This window comes from Corapipo altera, unplaced genomic scaffold (genome assembly GCF_003945725.1).
Source record: "Corapipo altera isolate COAL_440 unplaced genomic scaffold, ASM394572v1 1, whole genome shotgun sequence".
Classification (NCBI taxonomy): domain Eukaryota; kingdom Metazoa; phylum Chordata; class Aves; order Passeriformes; family Pipridae; genus Corapipo; species Corapipo altera.
This window is the reverse complement of record NW_020884873.1, coordinates 14,972,938-14,999,458: the sequence shown is the minus strand read 5'-3', so window position 1 is coordinate 14,999,458 and position 26,521 is coordinate 14,972,938. Positions and strand designations below refer to the sequence as shown.

Genomic DNA, 26,521 nt, shown 5'->3' with positions numbered 1-26,521 from the left:
TAAGCAGATGGATTACTGCTTAAAACAAATTATCACTTCAATAGGAGTTCTCCAAAGCCCTTGACTATTGCAATGCCTGTGACCCAGCATCTTTTCCAGCCTGAAGGTGCACACAGGAGGTGCTGCTGAAAAGCAAAGCCAGTGAGTAAATATACGGGGTTGGTACCACATATTGCTTGACCAGAGGGCACAACTGATTCATTAGACTAGCTCTTGCCATGTTCCCACTTTTCAGCCTGTATCTCAATGTTCCAGTTCCAGACTAATGGTGACTCTGACACCTGTGTATGGGTCACTGGAGATTAGGCTTTGATTTCTTTCCATTTCAGCGATTCATAGCTGACTGCATAAGTAGAGTCAGATACAAACCCATTGCCTAGATCACCACCTGCCTGTTCCAAATCTGGGTCAATGTAGCACTTAAAAACATAAACAGCCACCACAGCCCTGCCAGGCAGATACAAAGGAGGAAAGTAAACAAGAAAGTACTCTTGATGTCAAAAGAGAAACATACAGAGGCAGCAGACTTTGTCTTTCTCCTGCATTTAATTGTCTTTGATGCTTCCTTCCCATGGGCTTTCATCTTTAACTGCCTCTTCCTAGTTGATGGAGGAGACCAAAAATGGTCCCTGATGATTTTATATTTGGCAGAGAACCTCCCGGGAGCTGCCTCCTCCACATCCTGGGATGTTTTCTTCTGTCCAAGTCACCACCAAAGCAGCCTAAGGAGTGACTCCCATGGTGATAATATTTCCATGATGATTTCCAGGGACTGTCTACATCCCAAGACTTCTCTTGTCTGGGCACTGACTCCAGGGACTTTCCCTGATTGGTCCTGGATATTTCATAGCTTTGGCATCCCCAACCCATGCCTAGTAACATTAGCTGAGGTTATGAGACCCCAAGGCAGAGCACTGCCTCTGTTCTCCCAGGGGTAATACAGAACGTTCCTGGGGCACACATGAACCAGGTGGAGAAGTTGAAAGAGGCCCTATAGCTCCTGATATATTTCAGCACATGTCAGAGGTTGAAGAAACCCTCAGGACCTCTTTCCTGCCTGCTGATCCCAGTGTGGGGGGAACAAGTCCTCTCCCATGCTCTAGCATCTGCGAATTGCCTGGGAGTATCCTATTCCAAAAGGCAGGGCTTCCAGCAGCTGCTGGATGGCCCAGTAAACAAACAAGCAACTTCTGCAAAACATGCCTGGATATCAGCCACATTAGCCATGAGTGCTGCTCTCCCCTGTGGATACAACAGCTGCCCATTGGAATAAACAGGAAACCATTTTATCCTCTGAGGAGCAAGAAAGGTGAAGGGGTCAGGACTGTAAACTGTGTGTCTCTGGACTTGGGGCATGCAGCAGGAGCCACAAGCAAATAGGTCTTCTCTTTTTTCTCATAGAGAAGGAACTCGAATAGTGGGCTTCGGCTTCTGAGCTCGTTCTCTGACCTAACGTTACCCTTTTCTCCAGTGCAAGAGACATAACAGTAGAAATCCTGGTTTCTTTCTCCTCTGAGGTTTTGGAAAGCAGTAGAGTAGTGTGGCATGGGGAGGCACTGAAGAAATACACCTGCCAGATCACATGAAATACAAGTGAACATGTCTTGTCAGATTCTGCATGACCACACATGATTGTTTTGTATGGTCTTGGCTATGGATACCTGTGCTTCTGCACTTTGCCTTCCTATCAGCTGGTGACGTTCATATAGGAAAACTTTAGTCCCTTTGGGATCATTTTTTCTTGGCAATTTTAGAGTCCTTACTTTTCCAGCCCCTTGGAAAGCAAACCACTTTCACATCAAATGAAGGCAGCCACCAAGAATTTGCTTTGTCTGTCGAGTTCTTTGATTGCTGGGCTCCTTGGTCAGACTGCTAAGGCTTGTGTCATGCAGGAGGTCAGGTGAGCTGGGCCAAAAGGGGTCTTCTGACCTCAACAACTCAAGTTTCAGCTCAACTCAAGACTGGGGAAGCTTCACCTTCTTCCCACGTGACATATCCATTACTGTAAGTTGCTTTTCCAGCTGAATAGGGTACAGTAAAGTGAGGTTGGTGCAGTATGGCAGTAGTGATGTTACTGTGGAAACCATAATATTTTAATTGTTTTCTCAAAACAAGCCAGGTAATTCAGTCATTGTAGTTACCCCATTGCAGCAACTATGCTGCCAAAAGATCTGGACTGAGCATCAGGTATGTAGGGCTCTGGCACTGAACAGTTTGTGAGAACCATGTGGTGCTGGGAAAGCCATTTCCCTTTGTGTGTCCTTCAATTTTCCCCAACTCAGGCCCTCACCCTTCACCTGCTGGACCCATATGAAAGGCAAACCTCTCAGATTGGTTACAGTCTCTGCACTCCTGGTCAGACCACCAAACACCTCCTCATTACAAAACACAAGTAGAAGATAACTAGTAATGTTGAATGTGTATCTTATTCTGGTGCAAAGATCTAGGACAGTGATATTACCTGTATGCTAGGTGAGTTGTCAGCTGTCATTCTAAAATCCTTATAAATATCTCGGACATTGTGCATTTAGCTCCAGAGTCCTTGTGAAACGCAGAAGGTCCTCTTTATGATCACTTGTGACAGAGTCCACAGAGTGCCAGGTGCAGCTTGAAACCTGACAGATTCCATCAAGTGAAGGATTTCCAGAAAGGAAAGATGCCTATTTGTCTATTTATAGATGCCTATTTATACCGCAGAGGTGCTGGATGCTGACAAGCACACAGTGTGTGGCCAGCTGTGGACAGACCTGCTTTCCACTCAGCAAGCAGTTCAGCGGTACTGTGATCAAGGTAAGCAGGACAGTGGTTCTGCTTTTGTTCTGAGGGTTCAAAAGTGTGTGGTGCAAAGGGCTTATAAACCAGTGTTGCCTGGCTTTCCTGGTCAGAAAAGGAAATTCCACAGATTTCTGGGGATTTCTGGCCAAATTGCCCACATAAAAGTCTGAGAAAAAAAAAAAAAGGAAAAAAAAGTGAGGTGAGATAAGGTGAAGATAAATAATGGGGAGATGAGGTGGAGCATCCTGGCTGGATGCAAGCTGAAGCACAGGGAGGAGAGGAACGGCCAAGAAGCAGCAGATGGTCCAGGGGATGTTCTCTGATGTGTGTCCCTTGGTGTCCTGTTCCCAACAGGCAGTGCTGAGAGTTGATCCAGCATGTTACACCCCAGCGTCCTGCCTGCCTGTGAAGCCAGCAGGCTTGAAAACAGAAATGGGAGGCTTTTGCTAGGCATTCTGTAAGGTGGCCAGGGACAGACCACAATGGCCAGGAAGGGAGATAGGAGGGGATAGTCATGCAGATAAGAAGAGACAGCAGGCATGAGGTGTGCAGTGAAGGGTAGGAAGTGTAAATGCACTGCCTGACATTGCTGGGAGAGATCTGGAGCAGAGGTATGCAGGAAGGAGAAAAGGATGTTGCAAAATGGGCAAAACAGAACGCAGAACAATAGCGAGCATATGGATGTCACTGCTGTGGGAGAATGAGTGGTTTGGGATTTTGAAGGAACCTAGCCCAGAATTAGGGTGTATAGGCTGTTAGTCAAACTTCTTAGAGGACTTGAGTCTCAGTATGAGATACCCCCACCCAGCAGAGCACTTCACAGGCACCCAGACCCATGACACGTGCTGTTCCGCAGGGCGATGCCATGGCAGCACAGCATTGCTGCACCACAGTCTTCTTTTGTTTCTTCATCTTTTCTGACACAGTCCAGAGTGAAGCACAGGAATTTCTTTGCCTCCAGGAGATCATTTCTCAGCCTGGCAAAGACTGGAGAGGCCCCAGAATGTGTTAAGGTTATTTATGTCAGCCGGCAAACTCTGCCACTCAGATTGGGTTACTGTTGTGCCAGGCACTACAAAAAGTCATGGTAAGAAGTGATCCATGCTTCAAAAAGGTTATTATCCAGAATAGGCAAGAAGATGGAGTCACTTGCTCAACTAGTCAAGCAAGTCAGCAGTAGAAAGGGGGAAGGAGTCCTAGCTTCCTTCGTCTGAGTTCAGTGCTTGGTGGACCAGATCAGATTATTTCTCACATTGCCCACATCAGCATATTCCACCTGCCAGTGTTTATCTCACATCCTTGAGCAATAGCCCTCAGGAGTCTGCAGTTCAGTTTTGTTTTATTTTATGGAGGAAGTGACACTCACGACATGCTCAGAGGTTATATTGTTGCATTGCAACAGCTCTCATCCTACACAGAGATGGAAGAGATCCAGGTGGTGCAGATGTGATGACTCAGCTTTGCTGGATTTTACAGTAGTGTAACTCCACTGACATTCCACAGAAATATTCTGATGAGCTTGATGTAAGAGGAAAATCAAATGTAGTGAAGCTGCCCCAAAATTAGCCACCCAAAGCAAGCCTTCTCCTAAGCCTTTCTCCAATACAGCAGTGTAGCACACGGGGAGGAAGGACATGCACGTCTTCCCATTTTGAGATGCCTATGATATATCAAAAAAATACCTACTTGGTCTAGTTGCCTTGACCTCCTTTGGTATTCAATAGAGAAAAAAACAAATGCAACTAGGGAATGGCTTCTCTGGTTTCTTTTAAACATTTACTTGCAATAAAACAACTTCCTGTCTGATAGCACTCACTCCCCTGCATGACACAGAGAGCACCTTGCTCAGACACACCTTGCTCAGACACACCTCTTGATGCCTTGTGAGATGTCCAGCCCTCCCATGGACATCAAGAGTGCTGACAAGAGCCAAGTGCACTGGATCTCTTTGGAGTGTCCTGTCCACTCACACTAACACATCTCATGCAGAATTACATGTAATCTGCAAGTTCTTTGGTTACTACTCCAGTGCGACAAGAGGTCAGTGTCTTCTACAACAGCCCAAGCTTCGAATTAAAGGCACTTGAGCATCCTTGGTGGCTGCCTGGTTTGGGGTGGTTACACTCATCCAACTGTGCTTCCCAAGGAGACAAGCCAAGGTTGAAGAAAGAGGGGGAAGAGGCTTCCTATGCCAATGGTATAGCACTGAGGTGAGGAAGGGACAAGGTCAGGTTGGCAGGCTAGGTAAGGGAACGCTGTGCTACTCTGGTATAAGTGGCTAAGCCTGACTGGTTTTACTCTCTCTGTTAGCACTGGATTTGAGAACAGCATTTTTGGTCATCTAAGGACACCTGGACAGGAACTCTATGCCAAATCTCAGCATGCCAGTACTTCAGGGATGACCAAAAAGAGACACCTTCACCAGGAGAATGACAGTCCTTTATCAAGTAGCTAACATTTGTGAAAAATCTGGTCATCTTCACCAGGAGGACCACCAATCCCTTATCATGTAGATATCGCCAAGCATCTACCCAACTGAGAACTGCTGTTCCTCACAAAATTTCCATCTGCAGCACTATGTTCAAAACAAGTCATTACTAATCAATGATCTCAAGTTCCAAATAATGCCAGTTGCGCACATCCTAGCTCCACTTCTTGTGATAACACTGCATACATTAGTTGCTAAACAATGTTGTTTCGAGTCGTACCTACACTTACATAACCTCATACCATATAATCAACACATTTCATAGCACGAAGAGATCAATCATTCTGATCCTCATCACAGAAATATACCTCTGCTCCTCACCATGTCATGAAAACAACATGAAAAAAGAAAAAAAAAAGAATTTCCAACCTCCGCACCTGCCAACACCCAGCAGAACTTGATGTACCTTGAGATGGTAGCTCATTTAAAACCTGTGAGCACCACATGACCACCCCTGGCAGTCAGCAGCTCAAATCCAGCCATGTCCTACTACTCTGGCACAGAGCAAAGATTATGGGGATGGGGGGATATCTGAAGGAGAGGAGGAGGGGGGACAGGAGGGAAGGAAGGCAGGTGATAGAAACAGAGCCTCTTGCACTGTGTTCTCCTCCCCAGTCCTCTTCCTACGACATTCTCTCCCCACCCAGCCCCATCACTGGGTGTTCTTTCCAAGCCTGGGAACAGAGGCTCACAGCCTCCTCCAAAGATAGCAGTAACAGTAGGCTATGGGTACTGATCACATACTCAATTCTCTATTTGCTTTGCTCTTGCTGCACCTCTGAAAGAGGACCACAGACAGACAGGTACTGTCTGCACCACCAAAGCAAGGACAGAGGTACTTGTGGAAAGGTGGCAGGGGCTGAGAGACCTGCAGAACCCGTTACCACAGGACCGCATGGGCTATGACATGTGGCAGAACAGCCACGACACCACTGCTGCTCCATGCCTGTGTTGACGCTGTTTTAACAAGCCACCTCCTGATGCTGCAATAGCAAGCGCTTGAACAGGGGCACAGGAGCTTGTGTGGTGGGCAGGATGCTTTCAAACAGACACTAGCAGTTTTGGGAAGTAGGTGAGGATGTGGCCCTTTTGTTGTAACAGTCACTTATTCCTCCTCCATGGAGATGATCCTCTCCACAGAGCAGCAGCATCCTTTTCTTATTTTTTCTGACCAGGGAGCACTGCAGGGACAGGTGTCTCTCTCTTTTTTTACTTTTTTTTTTTTTAAACAGAAAAGGGGCCCATTTTTGCCCCAGCATTGCTTGCTCCAAAAAGCACGAGGTGCTTGGTATACGCAAAAATACAGGGCGATAGAATCACTGGAGTGAGCTTTCTAGGGACCTATCCCTACCTATCCTTTGGGAGCCTTGGGAGGAGCCTCCTCTTCCTTCCAGCCCTCCACAAAGGTTGTCCCCATCCAAAAAATGGAGAGTGAAGAGCAGAAGGCTGTTTCTCATATGTGCACCCAGTCTCTCTCAGCTCACTGCCACCCGAGCCCCTCCAGACTTCCGAGCCCATAACCACATAAGGAGTGCACTATGCACACCTCAAAATGTTCCCACAGAGGCAGAGAAAGATGTTGCTGAACCCCCGAGGGTTGCAGTGGGGCTCAGCCCTTGTGTGAGAGCTGCCAGGCCGGGTGCACCTCACACCCCAGCCCTTTGGGACCTGTTTCCCCTCTTGGAGGATAAGGCAGCAACGAGGCAGCGCCGCAGGCAGCTCCACAGCTCAGCATCCTCAAGGCTCTGGTACCCTCTGCTGGCCCTGAACATTTCTTTTGCTAATGAAACCTCTCCTGGGGTGTTTTTCAGCCTGAAGATCACTTGCAGATATGGCATCAGCCTCTCCAGCTCCTGCAGCAGCTTTGTTCGCCCAACACTGTGCTGTCTTCAAAGGCCCCCACCAGTGCTCTCAGCCCCCAGCTGACCCCAAGCTGCCAAGGGCAGGGACTTATCTGCACCTTACACCTTTGGGAGGATGCTTAAGAGAACCAACTCTACTTTGCCAGAAATAATAAAAACCTGTCAAGTTTGTAAGTGCAAGGTTGTGTAGCAAATGCAGAAGGGTGAGCAGCTGCACTCCCCAGGGGAGAGTGCCCTGGTGAGGCTCCTGCTGAGCAGGACAATCATCCCCAAGGCCACTGGCATATACGAAGGAGGTGGCAGAGACTACTTGGAGTAGGACACATAGCTCAAGGGCATCACCCTGCATCCCCATCCTCACTGGAGCAGAGAGCTCTGCCCATGCCTCCAAGCAAGGCTTTCACACAGCCCTTTACACTACAGGGTAACAGTGTTTGGCTGCTGCAGCCCCAGGCAAGGGCAAGGAGGGATAAGCAAAGAGCAGCTTTGAAGCACAGAGCAGGCTGTTTCCTTTGCTGCTGCTGGCAGACGTGGAAGAAAGCATCAGAATGCACTAAGGGACTGGCTAAAGTGCCTCCTGCAGTGCTGAGCCCAACAGGACAGCCTATGTCAACAGGATTTATGCCTTAATACACAATTAAATCCTGAGTGAGAAACAGATTTCTGCCTTCAGGGCTACTGGTGCAGCCCATGGGGCTGTGTGCTGACTAGGGGCAAGTGCATAACACAGGGCAAGCACAAGGGACAGCTTTCCAACCAAAATCCTGCACCACCCCCAAAGGAGCAAGGGCATAGATCTCCGCTGCCCCTCAGGGTCAAAGATCCTGAGCTACCAATATCAGTTTTTATTTTAATACAGACTAAAAGCTTTTGGAGTTCAAAGAAACATTGACGTGACACACTGACAGAGCACACAAGGGAAACCCTGACCACCCCAAACCCTGGTTCAAGAGGGAGGCCCGGGGCCGTTTGGGGCCCCAGTGGAAAGCTTCTTCCATGTGACCCTCTCGGGGCACTCTGCCTGTATGTGGGCAGGTGTCAAGCAGCAGCAGTTCCCTCCTGGAGCATGGCACAGGGAGGTCACTTGATGCGGTAGAGGACTTTGCGCTGCATACGGTGCTGGATCTCCCCCCGCCGCATCATCAGCTGCAGCACCTTGTAGATGGCATGTTCTGGGTATTTCTGCAAAAAGGAAGAGCAGGGGAAGATGAAAGCCCAACTATGCCCCTCCAGAGAGAGGGACACCAGCAGTACCAGATGCTGATGCTCCCTTCCCCTTTCACTATTTCAGATCTGACTGCAGCTGGTCTTACAATTATTGTTTCAAGGGTAGAACCCCAAACTACCCAAACCAGCCCCAAACCTCAGAGCTTTTACAGATCAAATCCCCTTAAATGCTGCAATCACACGGCACACCATTTCTACAAACAACTTCAAAGGCAGGTATGACCAAAAGGCTCTTCAATCACCTCTTTGAGGAATGGGTTTCAGGCCCCAGCAGCTGCCTGGGGTCCCTGGTTTCACAGAGTTTCAATCCTCCATGGGGTCCCTGACCCACCTGCCGCATGAAGTCCTGGACGATGCTGTGCTCCGACACCTGAGAGCCAATGGCAAAGCGACGCTTGAGCTGCTTCTCAATGCGGGACAGCATCTCTTGGTCCTCCTGTGTTGTGAAGCCTTCTGCTCCTGGAGGGAGAGGCTGTGTGAGGTCTCATGCCACCCATGTCACTCTCAAAGCCAGAGTGCCCATCTCCTGTGTCTCCCACCACACTCGCACAACTCAGAGACTATAGGGAACCCATGAGCAACTCCACCATCAAAGGTTGTGGAGCTCCACACAGCTGAACGTAGAACTGACTGCTGGAGCTTTTTCAAACCTTAATGCCATGCTGGTACCCAAGGAAATATTGTCTTCACCCCCGTAGGGAAAGATGTTAGAGGACTAATAGGCCTGGGAATCACCTCCAGCACCAGACTCTGCTCTTGGGACCACAAGGGGACAGACCAGCCCTCCCTGGACCAGCATGGGTGGAGACGTTCATGTCATTTGCCATTGCTCTCCCTCTGAAGCACAGCCCCATAGCCATGATAATCCCTTACTGCCACAAGCACTACTTTGCCTCTGCTCGGGGAGGAGGTTCAGCACCTGCCCCTGACAGCCAAATCCTTGTCTCTCCTTGCCCTGAGCAACCAGGCCCACCATGTCTCTCCAATCCTCAGCACAGAGCATCTCCTCCTCACCTGACAGGTTGCCTGACATGGCAGCGTCAAGCGTGGACACGTGGAAGAGCCGTAAGGCCTCCTCAACATCCACCTCAGTGGCGAAGGGCTGAAGCTTCATCTTCGCTAAGGACTCGGCAATGCGCACGATGGCCTCCAGCTGCCTGCAGCCAAAGGAGATGTTCCCTGTTTTCTACTGCAGCTCCAAGGTCTTTCTTCTTCCCCCCAACCCCTTCCATCCCCACCTACCCCACTGCAGGCACCTCCCTGCAGCATCTTCAGTGTTGCCTTGTTCACAGAGGGCTCCCCCCAAGCCCCAGCACCCCACTAACACCCTTCCTGGGCTACCCCAGTAAAGCCACCCCAATCCCAAAGGCTGTGGTGTGACAAGGAGGGGGTGTTGCTCACCGGATGGTGATGGGGATGCTGGAGCGGCGGTCACTCTCCTGCTCGTGCTGGCGAGTGCCAGTCCGCATCAGGATGTAGCGGTTCTTCAGCTTCTCCGCTGCTGCTGCCGACAGCCGAGGGCCGCACTTCCTGCAAGGGGGAACGGGAGCTGGAGGCAGTGCCACCAGGGAGAATTCCTGGGGCAGGGGTGTCCCTGCGCACCCCTCGCTCCCTTGGGCCATGTTGTGCCACCACTGTGAGCTCCTCTGGCATCCCTTTTTTCAAGGCAGTTTAAAAAAGGGCACTCAGATAGAGCACAGTATGGTTTGCTTCTCACCACTGCCTCCCACCGTGCAGCCCAGGTGCTGCTAAAAGGTTATGTCTTTCACTCACGTCCGACAGAAGGAGATGAGCTTCTTCAGCTTGTTCAGCTCGATCTCACCCTCCACAGCCTGGGTCTGCGTCAAGGCACTCACATGTAAGGACATCACGTGCTTGGCCAGTGTCTAGGAAAGCAGAAGGCAGTCAGGCAGCAAGAACCTCCCTGCCTCCTCCTCCTCCCAGAAAACAGGGCACCAGGAGTCCCAGCTGCACCCATATGCCTCAACCTACCATGTCTCGCTCCTCATTGTGCTCATCCTTGACGATGAAGATCATGTCAAATCGGGACAGAATGGTGGGCATAAAATCAATGTTCTCCTCGCCTTTGGTCTCATCCCAGCGCCCAAAGACAGAGTTGGCAGCTGCCAGCACTGAGCAGCGGGAGTTGAGTGTGGTTGTGATTCCTGCCTGTGGAGGGAAGGTGAAACGGATGGTGTCACATCACAGGAGGAAAAGAAGGACATTAACTCATAGTGAAAGGTTCAGAGTGGTTTGCAAGGACTCATCCTCAATCACTTGCATTTAAATAAACTACCCTAAGTAGTACCCAATTGCTCTGTAATGGTTCCCTGTGAGAAAGGCTCAGCACAGGAGCTATGTGGGGCTGGATCCACATCCTTCTGGAGGAGGACTGGCTTCAGCTGAGACTTAAGCACTGAGTGATTTCGTTTAAAACCTCATGTCAAGGGCGTAGATACACAAGACCCCACCACAGGTCTGCAATCTGAGCCAGAAGCTGGGCCCTCAGCCAGGGTTGAGTCCTCCTGGACAGCTCTGGCACAAAGCATGGGTTTGCAGGTAGCAGCATGACAGCAATCAGCAAGGTAAAGCCATGGTGAGTGCTCTTTCCAGAGACTAAACAGCTAAGGGACGAGCCAGAGCAACCAGGAGGCAGCAGAGGTGCTACAGAAGAAGATTAAGCAGCAGAAATGAAGAGAAACTCTGACTTGAGAAAGGACCTGGCACCAGGATGTCAGGCAGTTTCTGTAGATCTTCTGAGGGGGTGAAGAGCAGTGGGAAGGAAGAAAAAGAAGTGACATCAGGCTCTGACATAGGGACATCAGCAGAACTAAAAAATATAGAGGAGCAAAGGACTGGCAGAGCAGAGGGAGCTTGCTTCAGTTCTGCTGAAGTTCAGTCTGCCCAGGAAAAGACAACTCAAAGCCTACAAGCAGGGCTGACTGGTCTCAGAGAAACCAGCAACCATCAATACCACTTGCCTGGACTCTAAAATGGGCAATTCTGGCAAAATACACATGACCACTGGTTTGCTTGGGTTTCAGGCTCACACCCCAGAACATGCATCCACAGCTCACCTTTGCAATGGAGATGGTCTGCTGCTCCATCGCCTCATGGATGGCCACGCGGTCATCCTCCCGCATCTTCTCATCCAAGGTGGGAGAAACCAGACAAGCAGAAAAGAAGTCACCATCAGTCACCTCTGCCAGACCTCAGCTACACATCCACTGATACGACCCCCAGTAAAGCTCTGTGAAGACCTCTGCAGGATGTAAGCAAATTCCCCTGCAGCCCCATCCCTTTGGCCTCCTCCAAATGAAAGTGAGGCCACTCTCAGGAGAGTTGCCCTTTCTCCTGCAGCTCTGGGCTCTCCTGGGAGAAGCTGGCATCCCCAAGGGCTGTCTTTCTCACTCCTGCACAGGCAGCTCCATGGGTACCTTGTCGAACTCATCGATGCACACCACTCCTCCGTCTGCCAGCACCATGGCTCCTCCCTCCATGAAGAAATTCCTGGAGGAAGGGTCGCGGACCACTGAGGCTGTCAAGCCAGCAGCGCTGCTGCCTTTTCCAGAGGTGTACACCTAGTGGCATGCAGGGCAAGGAAAGGGACAACACATCAGCTGTCGCAGCACCCAGGAGCCCACTGCTCCAGTTTAAAGACAAAGCACCCCTGGCACTGCAAAATCTGGAGCTGCTGGAGGAAACATAAGAACCTCCATGAAAAGCCCTCAGCACATGCAGACGTGCTGGGTAAAGAGCAAGACTATTGCCTCATTCCAAGCCTCGGACTAAACAGCTGTGACGCAACAGAGGGTGTGCAGACACACGAATAGAGATATTAAGTACAGAACAGGGAGTGATTCATTGTTTGGTGGTCTGCTGCATTAGCTTTGTTTTCCCACAGAGGGAACAATGCAGTCAGAGGTTGAGTTTAATAGAGACAAAAAACCACAGCTGAAAATATAATTCTGTGCCTGGGCTAAGGCTAGAGGTCTGTGCCTGAGATGCAGTCAGCTTAATTTGTCCTGACCAGCCAGCCCCTCTCCTGATCAAGTCTCAACAATAAACAGCAGCACCAGTTACATCTTTGGACATCTGCAAACAGCCTGGCTCATAGCATATAACGAAAGGCATTACCTGCTTCCCCTTCCCTCCCTCATTCCCTGTCCCTTCCAAGCTAGCACCAGAAATGGCAGTGCATGCCTCTGCCAGCAAGTCTACCTGTGGATGCAGTGACAAATGTCTGCTGTGACCACAGTCTGGTCTTTGGTGCTACACAAGGAGCAGAAAGGACAAAAGAAGTGTGCTATAAGTGGGCACCTCAAACCACCTACCCCAATGGGCGAACACTTCTCAACAAACTTCAGCAGTTGGGATTTGGCCGTGCCAGGGTCACCCAGCATCAGCAAGTTGATGTCCCCCCTGCGGGTCAACCCATCTGGGAGCCTGGAGTGACAGGGTGGGGAGAAGAGAGGGAAGAGAGATGGTGAGCCTTTATTTTGACAACCAAGCACTGCTGACTAGTGGCAGGCAGCTGGCAGCACTGCCAGAAGACACTATGAGGGCTCTGTGCCATCAATGACATCCCTGCCAGCACTCTCTCTCCACCAGGCTGACTTTTCCCCACCTCTTGCGAGAGCCTCCAAATAAGAGGCAGGCGATGGCCTTCTTGATGTCAGTGCTGCCATAGATGGAGGGCGCGATGCTCTTGGCAATGGTCTCGTAGATGTTGGGCATGGCAGTGAGGCGACGAAGTTCCTCCTCTTCTTGAGGGGTCACCGAGCCAGCAAAGCTATGCCCTGTACAGTGATGAGGGGAATGATGCAACAGTGGATGTTTTAAAGTAAACTACATCACTCCCCGCTACACCCGCTACCACCAAAATCCCTTTTTCAAGATCATGCCAAGTGCAACCCGGTGGGAAGGGTGGAGAGGGCAAGCATCTGCTAAGCAAAAAAAGGCAGACTGTGTTCTTACAGACTGTCAAGAAAAAGCAAGGATCTTGGGCAAAGCAGCTCTGCAGGAACCAGGGCGAGAATTATAGTCAGAAGCATGTTTTAAATACATAGCTCAATTTGAACGATGGACTTCAGCCTGGATCCTCAGGGATGGCTTAGCAGATTTCCACGAAGATCAATACAACAAAAGCACTTAAATACCCTGGAGGACTCAGGCTGAAACCTCCTCATTTAACATTACTGAGAAAAAGTCCTACAGGACACGACTAAAACATCCAGAGCAAGTCAGAGCCCTGGAACGGCCTGAACATTCTGCTGTATAAGCAATAGAGAAGGACCATGGCTGTGACTTCATACAGTCCTTGCTGAGGCATCACCTTGTTCAGGAAGGGGAGGTGTCTCCCAACACCAGGCTACCAAAACAGAAAAAACACACACCAAAAGCAGCCCTCACCTGAGCCCTCCACGTCCACCTGGATGCCCACGACGCGGATGTAAGCGCTTCGAATGCCCACCCCCACGTTGTCACGTCTTTTATTCTTGCTCTGGGCGGATTTCTTGATGGAGTAGATCCCCATGATAGTGACTCTGTTCCCTGGGACAACTTTGTCACACAGGTACCTAAGAGGAGAAAGGAGAAAGATGAGGATGGTAGCAGGGGAAAGGATGGCACCAGTGACATCAGGCGGGATCAGGGTGGGGAGGCTGTGCCAGTACCTGTCACAGTACAGCTGCAAGTGCCGGGGCATCTCCCCATGCGGCACGGCGTCCGGGGACTCCTGTAGCTTCAGGACCTGGAAGTCCACGCACTTGCACTTATCTGGCATGATGAAATAGGGGTCCAGTGGACACCTTGGGCGGCCTGCTTGTTCCCTGTGCAGAGAGATCAATCAGGGAAGGCTGTTAGCACTCAAGAGCCACCCCCTAGAGCCCATCTGTGGAGGGGACAGCAGTGACAGTGCCCTATCAGCAGGAAAGGGCAGACACACAGGGTCAGAGCAAAGGCTCACCAAGCCCTCTGTCTTGTCTTCAACAGCTGCCAAAAGTGTGCATGAGAACAAGCCACAGGCAGGGTGATACTTGTTTGAGCACTCTCCCTGCCTTCCCCCTCTCCCTTGCTAGCTAGAAGCAGGGAAGAAGGTAATTCATTAATTACACAGAAGGTAACAGTACAGACTCAGTGACACAGCAGGGCATTTCTCTTTATAACCTCATACACGAAGCAAATGTTAAGTAGATTCTGGTGAGAAAGCAATTAGCAATGTGACAAGGTTGACATCCACCTCCCAGTCTCTCGAGATGTATCTGCCTTGCTAGACTACAAGCTCTCCAAGATAGAGAGCACCTCTACATCCTGCTGCCATCTCCGAACGGCACTACAGATGCCTGACTCCATGCAGGGTTTCTGGGAAGGGTAACATGAGGGTGCAGATGCACTCACGCAGTCAGGGATCGGGAGTGAGGTGCCCCACAGACCACACGCAGGAACGGTCCCTAACCCAAACGCCCCTTAAGCTGCAGTAGAGTTAAGGTGCAGAAAATAAATACTGGCAGGTATAAGCCTGAAGACCCAACCCAGCAGGATTGGTTGGCTCAAGAGCTGCAGCACAGTGGCAGCCTAATGCTCGTGGTTTGCACAGGCACCAAGAGCTGTAAAGCAGGATAAAAAATGCTAGTAGCAAAGCACCCCTAAAGAAAGTAACACAAAACAGGTCCCTCAGGAGGGGGAATATGGAAGCAAGAAGTTTGTTTGGAAAAGATAAGAACTTAATAGGAAGTTAGGATGGCGGCTTCACACAGCATCATGGGACAGCTGGAGACAAGAATGAACCTTTAGGTAAAAAAGGCAAAACACTCTATAGATAAAAGAACTCCCTGGACATGGTCACTCAACACTGCATGCAGACACAGGGGGAGTACAAAAGGGTGGAGGCAGAGAGCAGTGAAGATGCTTCTGCCTTCTGCAACTTAGAGATGACTCTGCAGCATGTGGGATGGAGGAGGATTAGGAGGGGGGAACGCAGCCTTCTTCCCCCACCAGCCTGCCACGTGCATCCCTTTGTCAGTCCTTACGTGTTGCATTTCCTGGGGAGAGCATAGCCCTCCAGGCCCGGGCGCACCGCAATGTTGGTGATGGTGTTGCGGCAGCTGCGGCACTGGATGGTGATCCTGGTGGCTTTGGCTCTCACGGGGGTTGCTGCAATTACTATCCCAGGGATCTTCACGAGGTGGGACATCTGGTCAGACTGAAAGGGAAAAGGTGAAGGGAAGGTTAGAAAGCCATCAGTGGAGGATGGATGGAAAACTAAAGAAGTTAAAGAAACACAGTTCTTTCTTAGCTGCACTTCCCACTTTCCTGGGACTAAAGAATCACAACAAAAAAGCCTGCACGCCGTCACTCCTTCACTCTTCAGTAGTAACATAACATGACTTAAGCCATGCTGATTTCAAAGCATGAGAGGAGAGGATAGAATGCTCAGTGTAGAACATCACTAACAGCAATAATGTCCCGGCAGCAGGAACCAGCAAAAACAGTCCTTTGCAGTCAGATTTAAGTTGCAGAGTACTGTTGCTTTAAATTAGTAAATTAGTGTGCAACCCATGTTCTGAACTGTGTGATGAAGTACCAAAAGCTCCCCTGCAATCACCCACACAGATGCAAACCCTGCCACTCACTGCTCTGCGCAGAAGCCAATTCCTCTCACCTTCAGGCTGCGGATGGTGGCTGCGTTGGCATCCGATCTCAGCATCACCTGGATGTCTTGGAGAGTTTCCTCCCCTGAAGGACGAGGGCGAGTGACCTCATCTGCTACTTCTTTTGCCGCTTCTTCCAACTAGAAAAGCAACAATGACATTATTAATGGGTACGTTACAGTATCAGGTCAGGGCCGCCCTCAAGGTGTGGCCATGTCAATGCACCAGGTTGCCGACCTCCTCCATCCTTACCAGCTGCAGGTGCTCTGCTGGTTGCTTGTACAGATAGTCAGCGAGATCTTCATCAAAGCTGGCCAAGTCTTCCATTTCCACCTCCACCCAGTACTGACTCAGGTTATAGTGCCGTTTGAGCTCATCCCTGGAAGGCAGGAAGTGGTAAAGCTTTGCAAGGGCAGAAAGCAAGAGTCCCCCACAGTAACTTTATAAAAAGCAGGGATCAGAGAAGGCAGGTTCTGCAGGGGGTCCTTGGTTTGGAAAGCAAACAGGGAAAATTAGGAGTGTCAAAAAGAGAAGCGCAGAGGGACCTGGGCAAATCTTGCACCCAAACCCCCTTTGAAATGTGACATAAGACCAGGGACACCAGTGCTTGCAGTGACAATGCACTTACTAGAGTTCCATGACCAGATAAGCAATTAGAAAACTTCTACATAAGATAATAACTATGTGGTTTAAAACAAACGAAGTAATAGCAGAGCAAGCACCATTCTTATTAAAAGTCAGTGTCCATGAAATTTAGAGGTAAAAGATAGTTCTAGTCCTTGATTATGATATATCTCCATGTTCTCTCACAGTTGTGTCTCCAAGCTGTATAGGCAAAGGGATGGCCAAGAGAACTTCATAGACTTGGAAGGCACACATGGACAGTGCTGCACTGATTTGAATGGATACAGACAAAACCCCAGACCAGAAAGTGGCAGAACTTGAAGACAGATCTTGAATTTCAGAACTAAGTGCAAGCCAGGCAGTGCAGATCCCTCTATTGCTACCTCTGCCACTGGCTGGCTGAGTTTGGCTAAACGTTTCTGAGAACATCAGACCTACGTTTTTATATCAGGTTCTAGAGGAAAAACAACATCTCTTACACTGACAAAGAGCAGGGTTTATGGCCTTCTCTTTATGGTCTATGAGAACAGAGAAGCTGGGACGTGCTATCCTGTATCTGGGGTGTGCACCGCAGGAGGGAGGTTAAGAGCAGACTGGACGTGCAAAGAGCGGTGGATAAAGCTCAGAAAGAGAAAAGGGGCCACAGCAGCACCTGTATTTGAAGGTGAAGCCCGTCCGGTCCGTGCCCACTCGGTACTGCCGCAGAAACTCCTTGAACCGCTTCTGCAGCTGCGACTTCCGAACCTGCCCCTCGTCCACGGACGCATCTCCCCCAAAGCTGTCGCTGTAGTAAATGCCGGGGTCATCGAAGCCGGACATCACGATGGCTGGTCCGCTGCGGGGGTGAGAGCGCTCGGTCAGCCCCGACCGCCCCCTCCGCGCCTCCCGCGCCAAGGGCCCCGCGGGATCTCCCCTCCCGGGCTGTACCACACGCACGTAGTGCCCCGTTCCCTGTTCCCGTGCCCCGTTCCCTGTTCCCGATCCCGTTCCCGTTCCGCACCTCGCCGCCCTCAGAAACCCGACAACAACTTTTTCGCGGCAAAAGTGACGCGCAGCGGAAACTGAACGGGTGCAGGGCGCGCGCCGCCGCCGCGCGCTCCGATTGGCCCGTCCGCCCCGTGCCACCGCCGATTGGCCCCGGCCGCCCTCTCGCCCCGCCCCACGAGGGGGCGTGCGGCCCCGCCGCTGCCGCTGATTGGCTGGAACGCTCCGCCACGAGCCGTTTGGCGCGAAATCGGGGAGCGAAGGGAGGGGGGAAGCGAAATGGCGGGTGGGCGAGACCATTGTGGCGGAGGGGGAGCGGGCGAAACCATTGCGGGCGAGGGGAGCGCGTTGGTGGCCCCCGGGAATAAAGTGAATTAATTACGGCTGTAGGCTCCTGGGGCAGCTCGGGCCTGTCACTGCAGAGCATCTCCGGGGTGCCTTTCTCCTGACTAGTAGTGATTTTGGGGGGAAGGCCAGCAGGGCATTGGTGCGCATTTTGGCCCTTCAAACACGTGGTGGTGCGCATCCTAAATGATGAGGAAGCTGCAAGCATAGTGCATTGCAAGGGAGGTTTCAAATAAAGACCGTCTCCTTGTTACAGAGAAACCAGATGTATTCATAAAGATCATAGACAAGTACAAGAAAAGCTTCAGTCTTCACCTCTGAAGGTTTTAGGCTCAGTCCTTCAGTGTGTGATCTCACAGTGGCTGTGAGATACCCAAAGGACTATCTATAGGTGTCAGTGTCAATGGGAATCTGTATTTTCTAACTCTGAGGTCACAGTCACGATCTCTGGGCAGCAGAGAGGGGCTGAGTGTGGTACAGTGTGTCTCTGAGCTTATGGGCATTTGTTTGCCTGTTTGAGATCTTAGTTACCTCAGCATGGTTGAATGAACGTAATGATCTGGGGTGGCTGGTTGGGCTGGCTTAGGGGGACTGAATTGGTAGAATTTAACATAAACCTGAATGAACAAGTTCTGGTATTTGAATAGCAATCAAGCCTCATATCCCTGCTTTTCAATCATCTACCCTTTTCAGGAATTAACTATTTTTTTCTACCAGGATTGGCATGTGAGTCCAAAGAGAGAATTATTAAAGGGGATTGTGGAAGAGATATAGGGTAGGTAAGAGCACAAGAATAATGACAGTCCCTTTTTCCCATTGCTCATTCTCAGCAGGACCTGCCTTCTGATTCTTTTTCTTTGAGTAGGTTCAGTGCTGGTCATTAAAATAGATCAGTAGGAACATGTGTCTTTGAGATTAAGGTCACAGCCAGAACAGGCAGCATCATGGAGACAGATTGATCACAGAGGCTTTCTGGTGGAAAGAGAGGAAGGGACTCTGAGGTGGTACATAACAGTTCATTATCTGGCCACACCTGAGCTGCAGCCTCTCCTGTGTAGGAAGACCTTCTAAAGCAGATAGGGCCTATGGCTGGCAATAAAGCTATCTCTGCAGATCTGCCACAGCAAAAGGCAGGGAAAGCAAGCTGTGTGCATAGTCTGCTCCAGCAGTGCTGTGGTTTGGAGTGTCTTTAGCAAAGTCATATGTGTGCCAAGTCCTGGGAGTGAGTTGGATTGGTTTGTTACTGAGGTGAAGGTATCCTCATGTCTCCCATTTAGCTGCCTTGATGAAAACCTAGGATACATCTAATTTTTGGGTGGTGAAAACATACTTGCTGTTCTGATTCATGCTGAAGCTTTCATAAAGGCAGTCTGGTAACGGAGCTGTCCTGGTTTTGACCAGCTGAGGGTCCCATCACCTTTTGTTTGTAATAGAATAGCAGCTCTTATGTACTGCTTCCACCCCTTAAAAATACTTTGTACATTCTCAGAATTTTGTGCCATTTCTAGAAATAGAGACCAATGTGTAGGAGCTGAAGAAACCTGCCCCAGCTTGTAACAGGTTATTGTTAGCACTGAGTGGGAGCACAGTCTGGCTCTGATGTAGCTCCCACTTCTGTCTATTGTCATGTCTGTGGAGGCAGCAGCTCCAAAATACAGAAAACCAGGTGGAAGAAAGACACCTCCTTTTTCCCCTGTGTAAGGCTTTAATAATAGGAAACACCAGGCCTGAAGACTTTACATTGAAGTTTATTATGTGTATAAATTATATAACCAGACAAGAATGACACTGTATCTTCAACAACCATCTTCTGCTTTTCAAAAACCAAAAATGATTGGAAAAAGAATTAACAAAGACCTACTAGTGTCATATAAAACAGTCTAACCCACGGGAGCCATGTGGCTCCACAGAAAGTGATCACAGTATTATCTACCAGTATAAAAAAACTGAGCAAACAGAGCTCTAAGGACCTTCATATTTCTGAGGAAAGACAGATGTTGAAGCTGTGTTTCTGATCCTGTAGGATTTTTGTAGGCACTCTATAAAGCAATGACAATTCTTGGCTGTCATTTTTAGCCTTTCTACCCTAGTTTTTGGTGATAAAGTTAGTCTCTGAGAAGAGCTCACACCAAGGACAGGATAGACTTCGCCTGAACCCCCTTACAGCACTCTCTTTGATTTCTGGGGAGAAAAGTCTCCTAATATTAGTGGCAGAGCCAAGATCACAGTACCCAGTCAGGGGAAATTTCTCTCAAAAGGACTGGGGAAGGTGGATTAGTTCAGGGTGAGGGAAGGCACAAAGAGAAGGTGAAGGTCCTGCTCTTTCACATGGCAAATAAGCCCACGGCCACTGTCATGGCTAGGAAGCTGAGCGCCAGGATCCACCGCACCAGGGAAGTGGTGGGCGTCGCGTTTGTGTTTTTCCTGTTTGTCCTCTCACTTTCTTTCCCGTGTGCTGGACCTAGATCAAATAGAGAGAAAAAGAAAATAAAGGCAAATGAGAAGAGGTTGAGGCAAGAAGCTGCTGGCATGGCACACTTGCTCTCCACAGTGCCAGAGCAGACCTTGCTGGGGTTGTCAAGGGAAGAAGGAGTTCTTCCCTTGGGCCAGGAGAAACAGTGGCAGCAAGTTCTACTCTCCTGGTGAAGAAGGGAAGAAACAGACTTGACCTGGGAATCACAAGGGCTCACAACCTCTCTGCCTGAATGTGAGTACCAGCCTCTTCCTTTGACTCCTTACAGGCTTATAAATGCACTGCCCAGATCCATCGAACTCTTGATGTGTGCAGAGGACAACCAAATACTTAAGCCAGAATTTTAAAAGGCATTTTGTCTCCTACTTCTCATTAATTAATTAGGTGTCTAATAACCTTATAGAGTTCTCAGCACTCCTGACAATTTCCCCAGTACAATTTCAGGATGAGATTCCTCATTCAATACCAAACTTTTCTGAAAATTCTACTTTTATGACTGTGCTGGGAAAAGAACAGAGAACTTTTAGTGCCTTTCCCAAAAAAGTTGCTTTAAGCTTCATTATCTGGAGATGTACAAGGTGAGGTTTGCTTTTCATTCTTCGCTATGGGAAAACTGTGGTTCAATCCAGCGTGCACTGAAAAAAATCTCCCTCTTAGTTTCAGAATGGGTAGATAATAAGGTGGTTTTTTTATTTGACTCGCATGTCATCAGGGAAACCACTCTCCTCTGTAAACATCTGAGCTCGCTTCTCACTCAGTTACAAGCCTGACTTACAAGCTGATTACATTTCACCATCCAGAACAATGCTCACTAGAAACCCAGCACACTCTCTGGAGTGTTTTCAGCAAATACTTCTGGAAGGCAGAAAAATGACCAGATGGAGATTTAGTCTAAAGGGACAGGCTGCTGGATAGGACTTTGTGTCTGGAAGAGCCTTCTGTGAGTATCACAGAACCACAGCTGATCTCCTGGGCCCAAAATTGATGCCTTTACTTCTGTGAACTCAAGGAGAGCTTTCCCTGTGGTGAATGAACCTCACATTTGTTAAAGTCTAAGAGGTGGAGAGGGGAGTCTTTTTTTCTCTTTTTGGAGAGCCCACATGTGTCACCCTTGCTCTGTTATGTCTAGAAGAAGCTTTGCACATACCAGTGCCTCTCCTTCCACTACCTGCTGATGGCTGGAGAAGGCATGGGGCAAGCACCTCATGCTCATTTATCAGTGGCTTTTACAAACAAGAAAAGAGGGAGGGAGACAAAGGAAATGAAGGAGCAATGTTAAGCACCTGCCCTTAAGTGTCTTACCGTGCTCATGTGATTTGTTGACATTCCTTGTGCGAAGAAGCTCTGCCTTTGGCTGCACAGGATGACCATTCTTCTGGCCCTTAGACACCAGCTCCTGCAGTGCCTCAAACACCTGAGAATAAGAAACACTGTCCCATTATGTGCCCTCCTCTTCTTCTTTCATGGACCCCTTGCCCCTTCTCCAGGCATTTTATGGACTAGAGGAAGACACAAGCCTTCGGTCCCAGTCTCCTGACACATTTTGCATAGAAAATAAGCTGCTTGTGGGGTCAAATCATGTCTTTCAAGCTTCTTGTTCATATTATAGGTTCTCCCTGAAGCTTTCAGCTAAGGATAAGGTGATTGCCCATCTTCTGATGGGAAGGAAAGTGAGGTACCTGTGTGCCTGGTCAGTGTCCACAGGGGACCTGTGGAACTTTACTACATTGGTAGGACAGATAGGTGGTGATCCCTACTCGCAGTATCAGCCCTCATTCATATCTGGACACTGGCACATGGAAGAGGCTGGATTCAAACACTAAGGGAGGGAGAAGAGCTTTTCAGAGACCATAGTTTTATTCGGCTCCCAGTAAAGCGTGGCCATCCAGCTCTGACTAGCTTGCCCTAATTCACAACTTCTCATAAGCTCCCCAGAAGAAATACTGGCTTTGCATTTCCCCTCTAGCTATTTTATTGTTTGAGAGAGGGTGTGGGCTGGCAGGGCTGGATGGTTGTGTATTCACCTGTATATTTAGCAGGAATGCTTTCTTGGCCTCCTCCATGACTCTTTTCTTAGTGGCAAGGTCCATCTCGAGAGCATTCATGCGGGAGCGATAGAGCTGCTTGAACTTGGTGGCATTGGAGACTCCATCGAAGGTGAAAAAAGCCAGCCCTTCTCCAGTGCTGGGCAACTGGAGGGCCTTTTGGGCAATTTTTTTCAGCACCTGCCCCCCAGACAGGTCTCCCAAATACCGGGTGTAGGCATGGGCCACCAGGAGCTCTGGGTGGTTCTTGCCTACGTAGTGGAGCCTCTCAACGTATTTCTGAGTAGCCTCGGGACATGGGATCTCTTCCCTCCAGTTGCTGCCATAGAAGTACTCCAAGTCTTCCTCCAGGGCAGCTTTCCGGTGCAGCTCCGCCGGAAAATACACAGGGGCATAAACTGGGTTGTTCTTGTTACGTTCAATCTCTTCCTCCAGAGCAGAGTAGATGAAGTACAAGGATGCTGTAACCAGCTGAAAGAGAAGAAAGAGGATTAGCTACAGGTGCATCTATCTGTCTCCTTCAAGTCTGTGGGACAAATCCTGCTAACAAAAAAGGTACTCATGGGCACACCCAATGTGAGTCATGCACACATGTGATGTTGCAGATTTCCCATTTGGAAAACAGAGTTGCAAGGTGCAGGAAGCCACTGTTTAGCTCTTCCCCTTCTGCTTGAGGCAGCAATCAAGTAAGCCCTTTCTGGCAGATATTGGTCTTACTTGCTCTCAAAGTCACTGCCTTTGCCTTCACGTTAAAGACCTTGCAGCTTGATGTAATGTAAACTGAGCTCTGTTTAATCATTCCTGGTCTATTCTCAGTCCCTTAGTCAATAGAGAGGGTATTCCCAAAGGTACATTTTCTGGTGCATTGTTCAAATTTGAATGCTTCAAAATGTGGCTTCCCTTTGTGGGGCCTTGTGAGACGATGACACACACTGTTTACTTTTCACCATATTCATCCTGTTGGCATCCTACCATCCTGGGAACCAAGGCACCACCACTCTGCTCATTCAGGCATGCAAGTGGGGTTGCCTCCTCGGTTGTCCCAGGGAGACAAGATAAAAGGGAGCTGGAAACACGGCCTGCCTCTGAAAGATGCCTTTGTGAAGGAATGCTGTGAGCCTGTGTTCTCCCCTCTATTTTGAAACCATTGTTATTGTTGTTTTTCCCAGCTTATGTGATACTTTCTTCTATCTGCCAGCTTTTCCACGTGGTCTAAGACAATCTAGCTGTGTTCTTTCCTTCCCCAGGCATTCTGTTTTCAGAGGCTGTCACACCTACACCACCCCTTCCTTACACTGGGATCCCTTGCCAGCAGCAAAGGGTAAAAGATGAAGGTATTGCAGTACAAATGAATCAGGTTGGGTAGGGGGGATTACACTGCTTACAGGAGGGAAAGCAGTTTACTCTCTCAGAAAGCAGTCAGTTCTGCAGGGAGTTTCTATTTCAACTTTTCCCCACTGTGCCAGCAAATAGGACTTTGATAAGCACACGGGCAGTGACTTAGTTGTGGAAACAAATATTCACCATCTGGAGAGTCAGGTAGCAGGGCAGATATATAGGTTTGCCAAGAGAGTAAACAAAAATAGAAGTTTTTAAACAATAACCTGCTACCCAGCTTACCGGAAAAGAAACAAAATATGAGAACATTGCCTAACAAAGTAGGCAGAAATATAGGTCAACTGGTTGTTTTCAGAGGCAGGTAGTGGTTTAATGAGAAACATGGCTTTTGAAAACTGTCGTTAATTTTTAAAACCCATGTCCTATCTCACTTCCCCAACAACATATAAAGCTCTTCTGAGAAACCAAGCTGTATTCCTGAAGGTCTGACTTTTTACACTCTTGCCAGCCTGTCTCAAAGTTCACTGCCTAACCAATGCCACATTTCTAACAGCAGGGAGTCAGCACCTGAGATTAAATTTATGCTTGACTAAGTATTCTGAATGTCACCTGTCAGAAATAAGTAGTCTTTTTCCTACTCTTGTGGATTTATTTGCCAAGAAACAATTCAACAACAAAGTAATTAAAGCCACAGGTTGGATCGCTAGCTGTTATTTGCAAGCCCATGCGTCACATCCTATAGCCTCTCAGGAATTTCTTGCCCAGGTGTTTGCTTTGGTTTTGCTCACGGCTGTGTTACGTGGCTCAGATCCCAGGAATCGTATCTAGCCAGGTTAGGCTAATATGTGGAAATGTTTCTCTTTTATCTTGAAAGAAGCAACAGGCTCCTGCCTGTTAGCAGACTTGGATTGCTCAAACTCAGTCTGCTTTTGAGTTATTGTTCATGATTTCAGCGCTGGTATAACTCAAGTGACAATGCAAAGTTTAGTGCCAGAGATGATCCCACACCTTCACTTTCTCACCAGTCCCTCATTATTTCTAGCTCTGCCTACAGTGTTGCAAATATCATATGCTCTTTTGTTTTGGCATTTTGGCTGCTCAAGTATCTGCACAGTATCTCTATTAAACATCATTCCCAATAATTAACATGCAGGCAGGCATTTGTGAAGAAAGAGAAAAGTAATTGCACTAATCCCATCAACCTCTTTTTTCTCCTGTTTCAGTTTGGCTGCCCATCCTGATATGCACAGTCCTGCCCTGCCTTCTGTGAGAGAAGCCAGTAAGATCTTAGGGCACTGGAGTTTGATGAAAAGCATGTTTTGCACTGGAGATGCTGATACCAAACAGCTGTACTGTCCCCATTTTCCTTACCTATACTGTTCCCATCCTCCCCCCTTTAGTCCCCATTCAGCCCGTCTGATCTAACTGGTAAGGAAATCCCAACCCCAAGCAAATGCTGCTATGAAGTACCTTAAACTCATGGAGTGACACCTGCCCCTTTTGGAAATTCTTCATGAACGGTGTGTTCTCTGCCTGCTCATGCACCTCCTTGGTAGCTTCCTTCAACAGTTCTGACAGGTCCTTGGACATGCTGGGAAAGAACACCAAAACAGATATTAATGCTGTCTCTCTCCTCTGGCAAAATGGATTTTAGCTCGCTAGGAAAAACAAGGGAGCCTGGGATGACAGAAAACGGAGCAGAGCATTCCTGAGAGCTGCGTATGGGAACCGGGGAGCAGCAGCTTTCCAAACGCAGTCCCGGGCGAGGAAGACTGACAAACTCCATCCAGAGGTGAAAGCAGCAGCATGCCTTCCCCTGCAGAGCAGGAACAGGAACAGCATGCCTAAAAGCAACGGGAGAAACACAATATTCTTCTGGCAAAACATTTCCCTCTCGTTCCCATCCCGCTCTCACCTTTCGGAGCTGTGTGTCTGGGAAGTTTCCATGTTTCTCCAGGTCGTTTCACTCCTCCCCTTCCCTGTTGTTGCTCGTGCTTCCCTCCTTCCCTTCTGCTCCCAGGACACTGAATCTCTGAGCTGGGCAGCCCGGCTCCCGCATCCAGCTTTATACTGCTTGGCCACGTGAGCAGCTGAACGCTGACCTCAGTGTGAGTACAAACTTCTTGCAACACAACAGCACTTCCCTTCCCAGCCTGGCTGTCACCCTCTCCTGGCCTGCAGCCCGAAGGGACCAGGAGGAAGTCACCTGATGCATCCTGATAACTAAGCACAAAAGAAGGGGTTATCCAGCAACTTCTCCTTCGAGGGTGCCTGGCTCTGTAACCCTTTCAGTGCACTGCCCGTGGTAGGCAGAGCTTGGGTGCAGCAAAAGGTGCTCATTGTCCTGGAGGCAGTGGGGTTGGACAGGGAGGGTGGATTTACAAGGCTGGGGCAGGAAGGGCAGCCTTCTCACCCTACACCCCAGTCTATGTGCTGGCTGCATCCTGCCTGGAGAGCTAATCCAGCACCCACCCTCATCTGCTCTAGCACAACTCGGGTATAAGCATCTTATTTCCTGTGGCTGTGCACATCTTCAGAGAGTCTTTCAGGTAACACAGTTGGTTGTGGGCCATGGGATGGGGAGCTCAGCACTACAGGTTGGGGAGCACAGCAGGGACCCTGAGGGGATGTACCAGTCATGGACACCTGGAGTAGTCTGGGTGCTGTGGCACATGCATGCACCAGCTCTGGTCTGCAGGTGCCAGAAC

At 49.3% G+C, this 26,521-nt stretch overlaps 2 protein-coding genes across 3 annotated transcripts; both read right to left on the bottom strand.

Annotated features, from left to right (window-relative positions):
• Nucleotides 1-7,955: 7,955 nt before the first annotated feature.
• Nucleotides 7,956-17,729, bottom strand: MCM5 (minichromosome maintenance complex component 5). 2 transcript variants are annotated; one of them, XM_027668308.1, is made up of 17 exons: nucleotides 17,629-17,729; nucleotides 17,281-17,463; nucleotides 16,257-16,383; nucleotides 16,016-16,144; nucleotides 15,384-15,556; nucleotides 14,028-14,183; nucleotides 13,765-13,931; nucleotides 12,980-13,151; nucleotides 12,687-12,798; nucleotides 11,790-11,933; nucleotides 11,430-11,495; nucleotides 10,345-10,521; nucleotides 10,126-10,238; nucleotides 9,754-9,882; nucleotides 9,367-9,509; nucleotides 8,684-8,811; nucleotides 7,956-8,307 (listed from the first exon to the last, which is right to left on the bottom strand). In XM_027668308.1, the coding sequence occupies exons 2-17, from the start codon at nucleotides 17,445-17,447 to the stop codon at nucleotides 8,206-8,208; spliced, it is 2,205 nt and encodes a 734-aa protein (XP_027524109.1). In that variant the 5' UTR covers nucleotides 17,448-17,463; nucleotides 17,629-17,729; the 3' UTR covers nucleotides 7,956-8,205. The 2 variants fall into 2 exon arrangements, with proteins under 2 accessions (XP_027524109.1, XP_027524118.1); XM_027668317.1 differs by lacking the exon at nucleotides 17,629-17,729 and adding an exon at nucleotides 17,565-17,588.
• Nucleotides 17,730-19,685: 1,956 nt separating this feature from the next.
• Nucleotides 19,686-25,865, bottom strand: HMOX1 (heme oxygenase 1). Its single transcript, XM_027665806.1, has 5 exons — nucleotides 25,729-25,865; nucleotides 25,284-25,404; nucleotides 22,455-22,946; nucleotides 21,733-21,844; nucleotides 19,686-20,418 (listed from the first exon to the last, which is right to left on the bottom strand). The coding sequence occupies exons 1-5, from the start codon at nucleotides 25,758-25,760 to the stop codon at nucleotides 20,282-20,284; spliced, it is 894 nt and encodes a 297-aa protein (XP_027521607.1). The 5' UTR covers nucleotides 25,761-25,865; the 3' UTR covers nucleotides 19,686-20,281.
• Between the last annotated feature and the right edge of the window lie 656 nt (nucleotides 25,866-26,521).

Excerpts from the sequence above, each read along its gene's own strand:
- MCM5 (XM_027668308.1), bottom strand. The coding sequence starts at position 17,447 with ATGTCCGGCTTCGATGACCCCGGCATTTACTACAGCGACAGCTTTGGG. Across the intron at positions 16,384-17,280 it reads GGCTTCACCTTCAAATACAG|GGATGAGCTCAAACGGCACT; the intron begins GTGCTGCTGTGG and ends CCTGCCTTCCAG. Across the intron at positions 14,184-15,383 it reads CTCCCCAGGAAATGCAACAC|GGAACAAGCAGGCCGCCCAA; the intron begins GTAAGGACTGAC and ends CTCTCTGCACAG.
- HMOX1 (XM_027665806.1), bottom strand. The coding sequence starts at position 25,760 with ATGGAAACTTCCCAGACACACAGCTCCGAAAG. Across the intron at positions 22,947-25,283 it reads TGTCACTCCATGAGTTTAAG|CTGGTTACAGCATCCTTGTA; the intron begins GTACTTCATAGC and ends CTTCTCTTTCAG. Across the intron at positions 20,419-21,732 it reads CAACAAATCACATGAGCACG|GTCCAGCACACGGGAAAGAA; the intron begins GTAAGACACTTA and ends TATTTGATCTAG.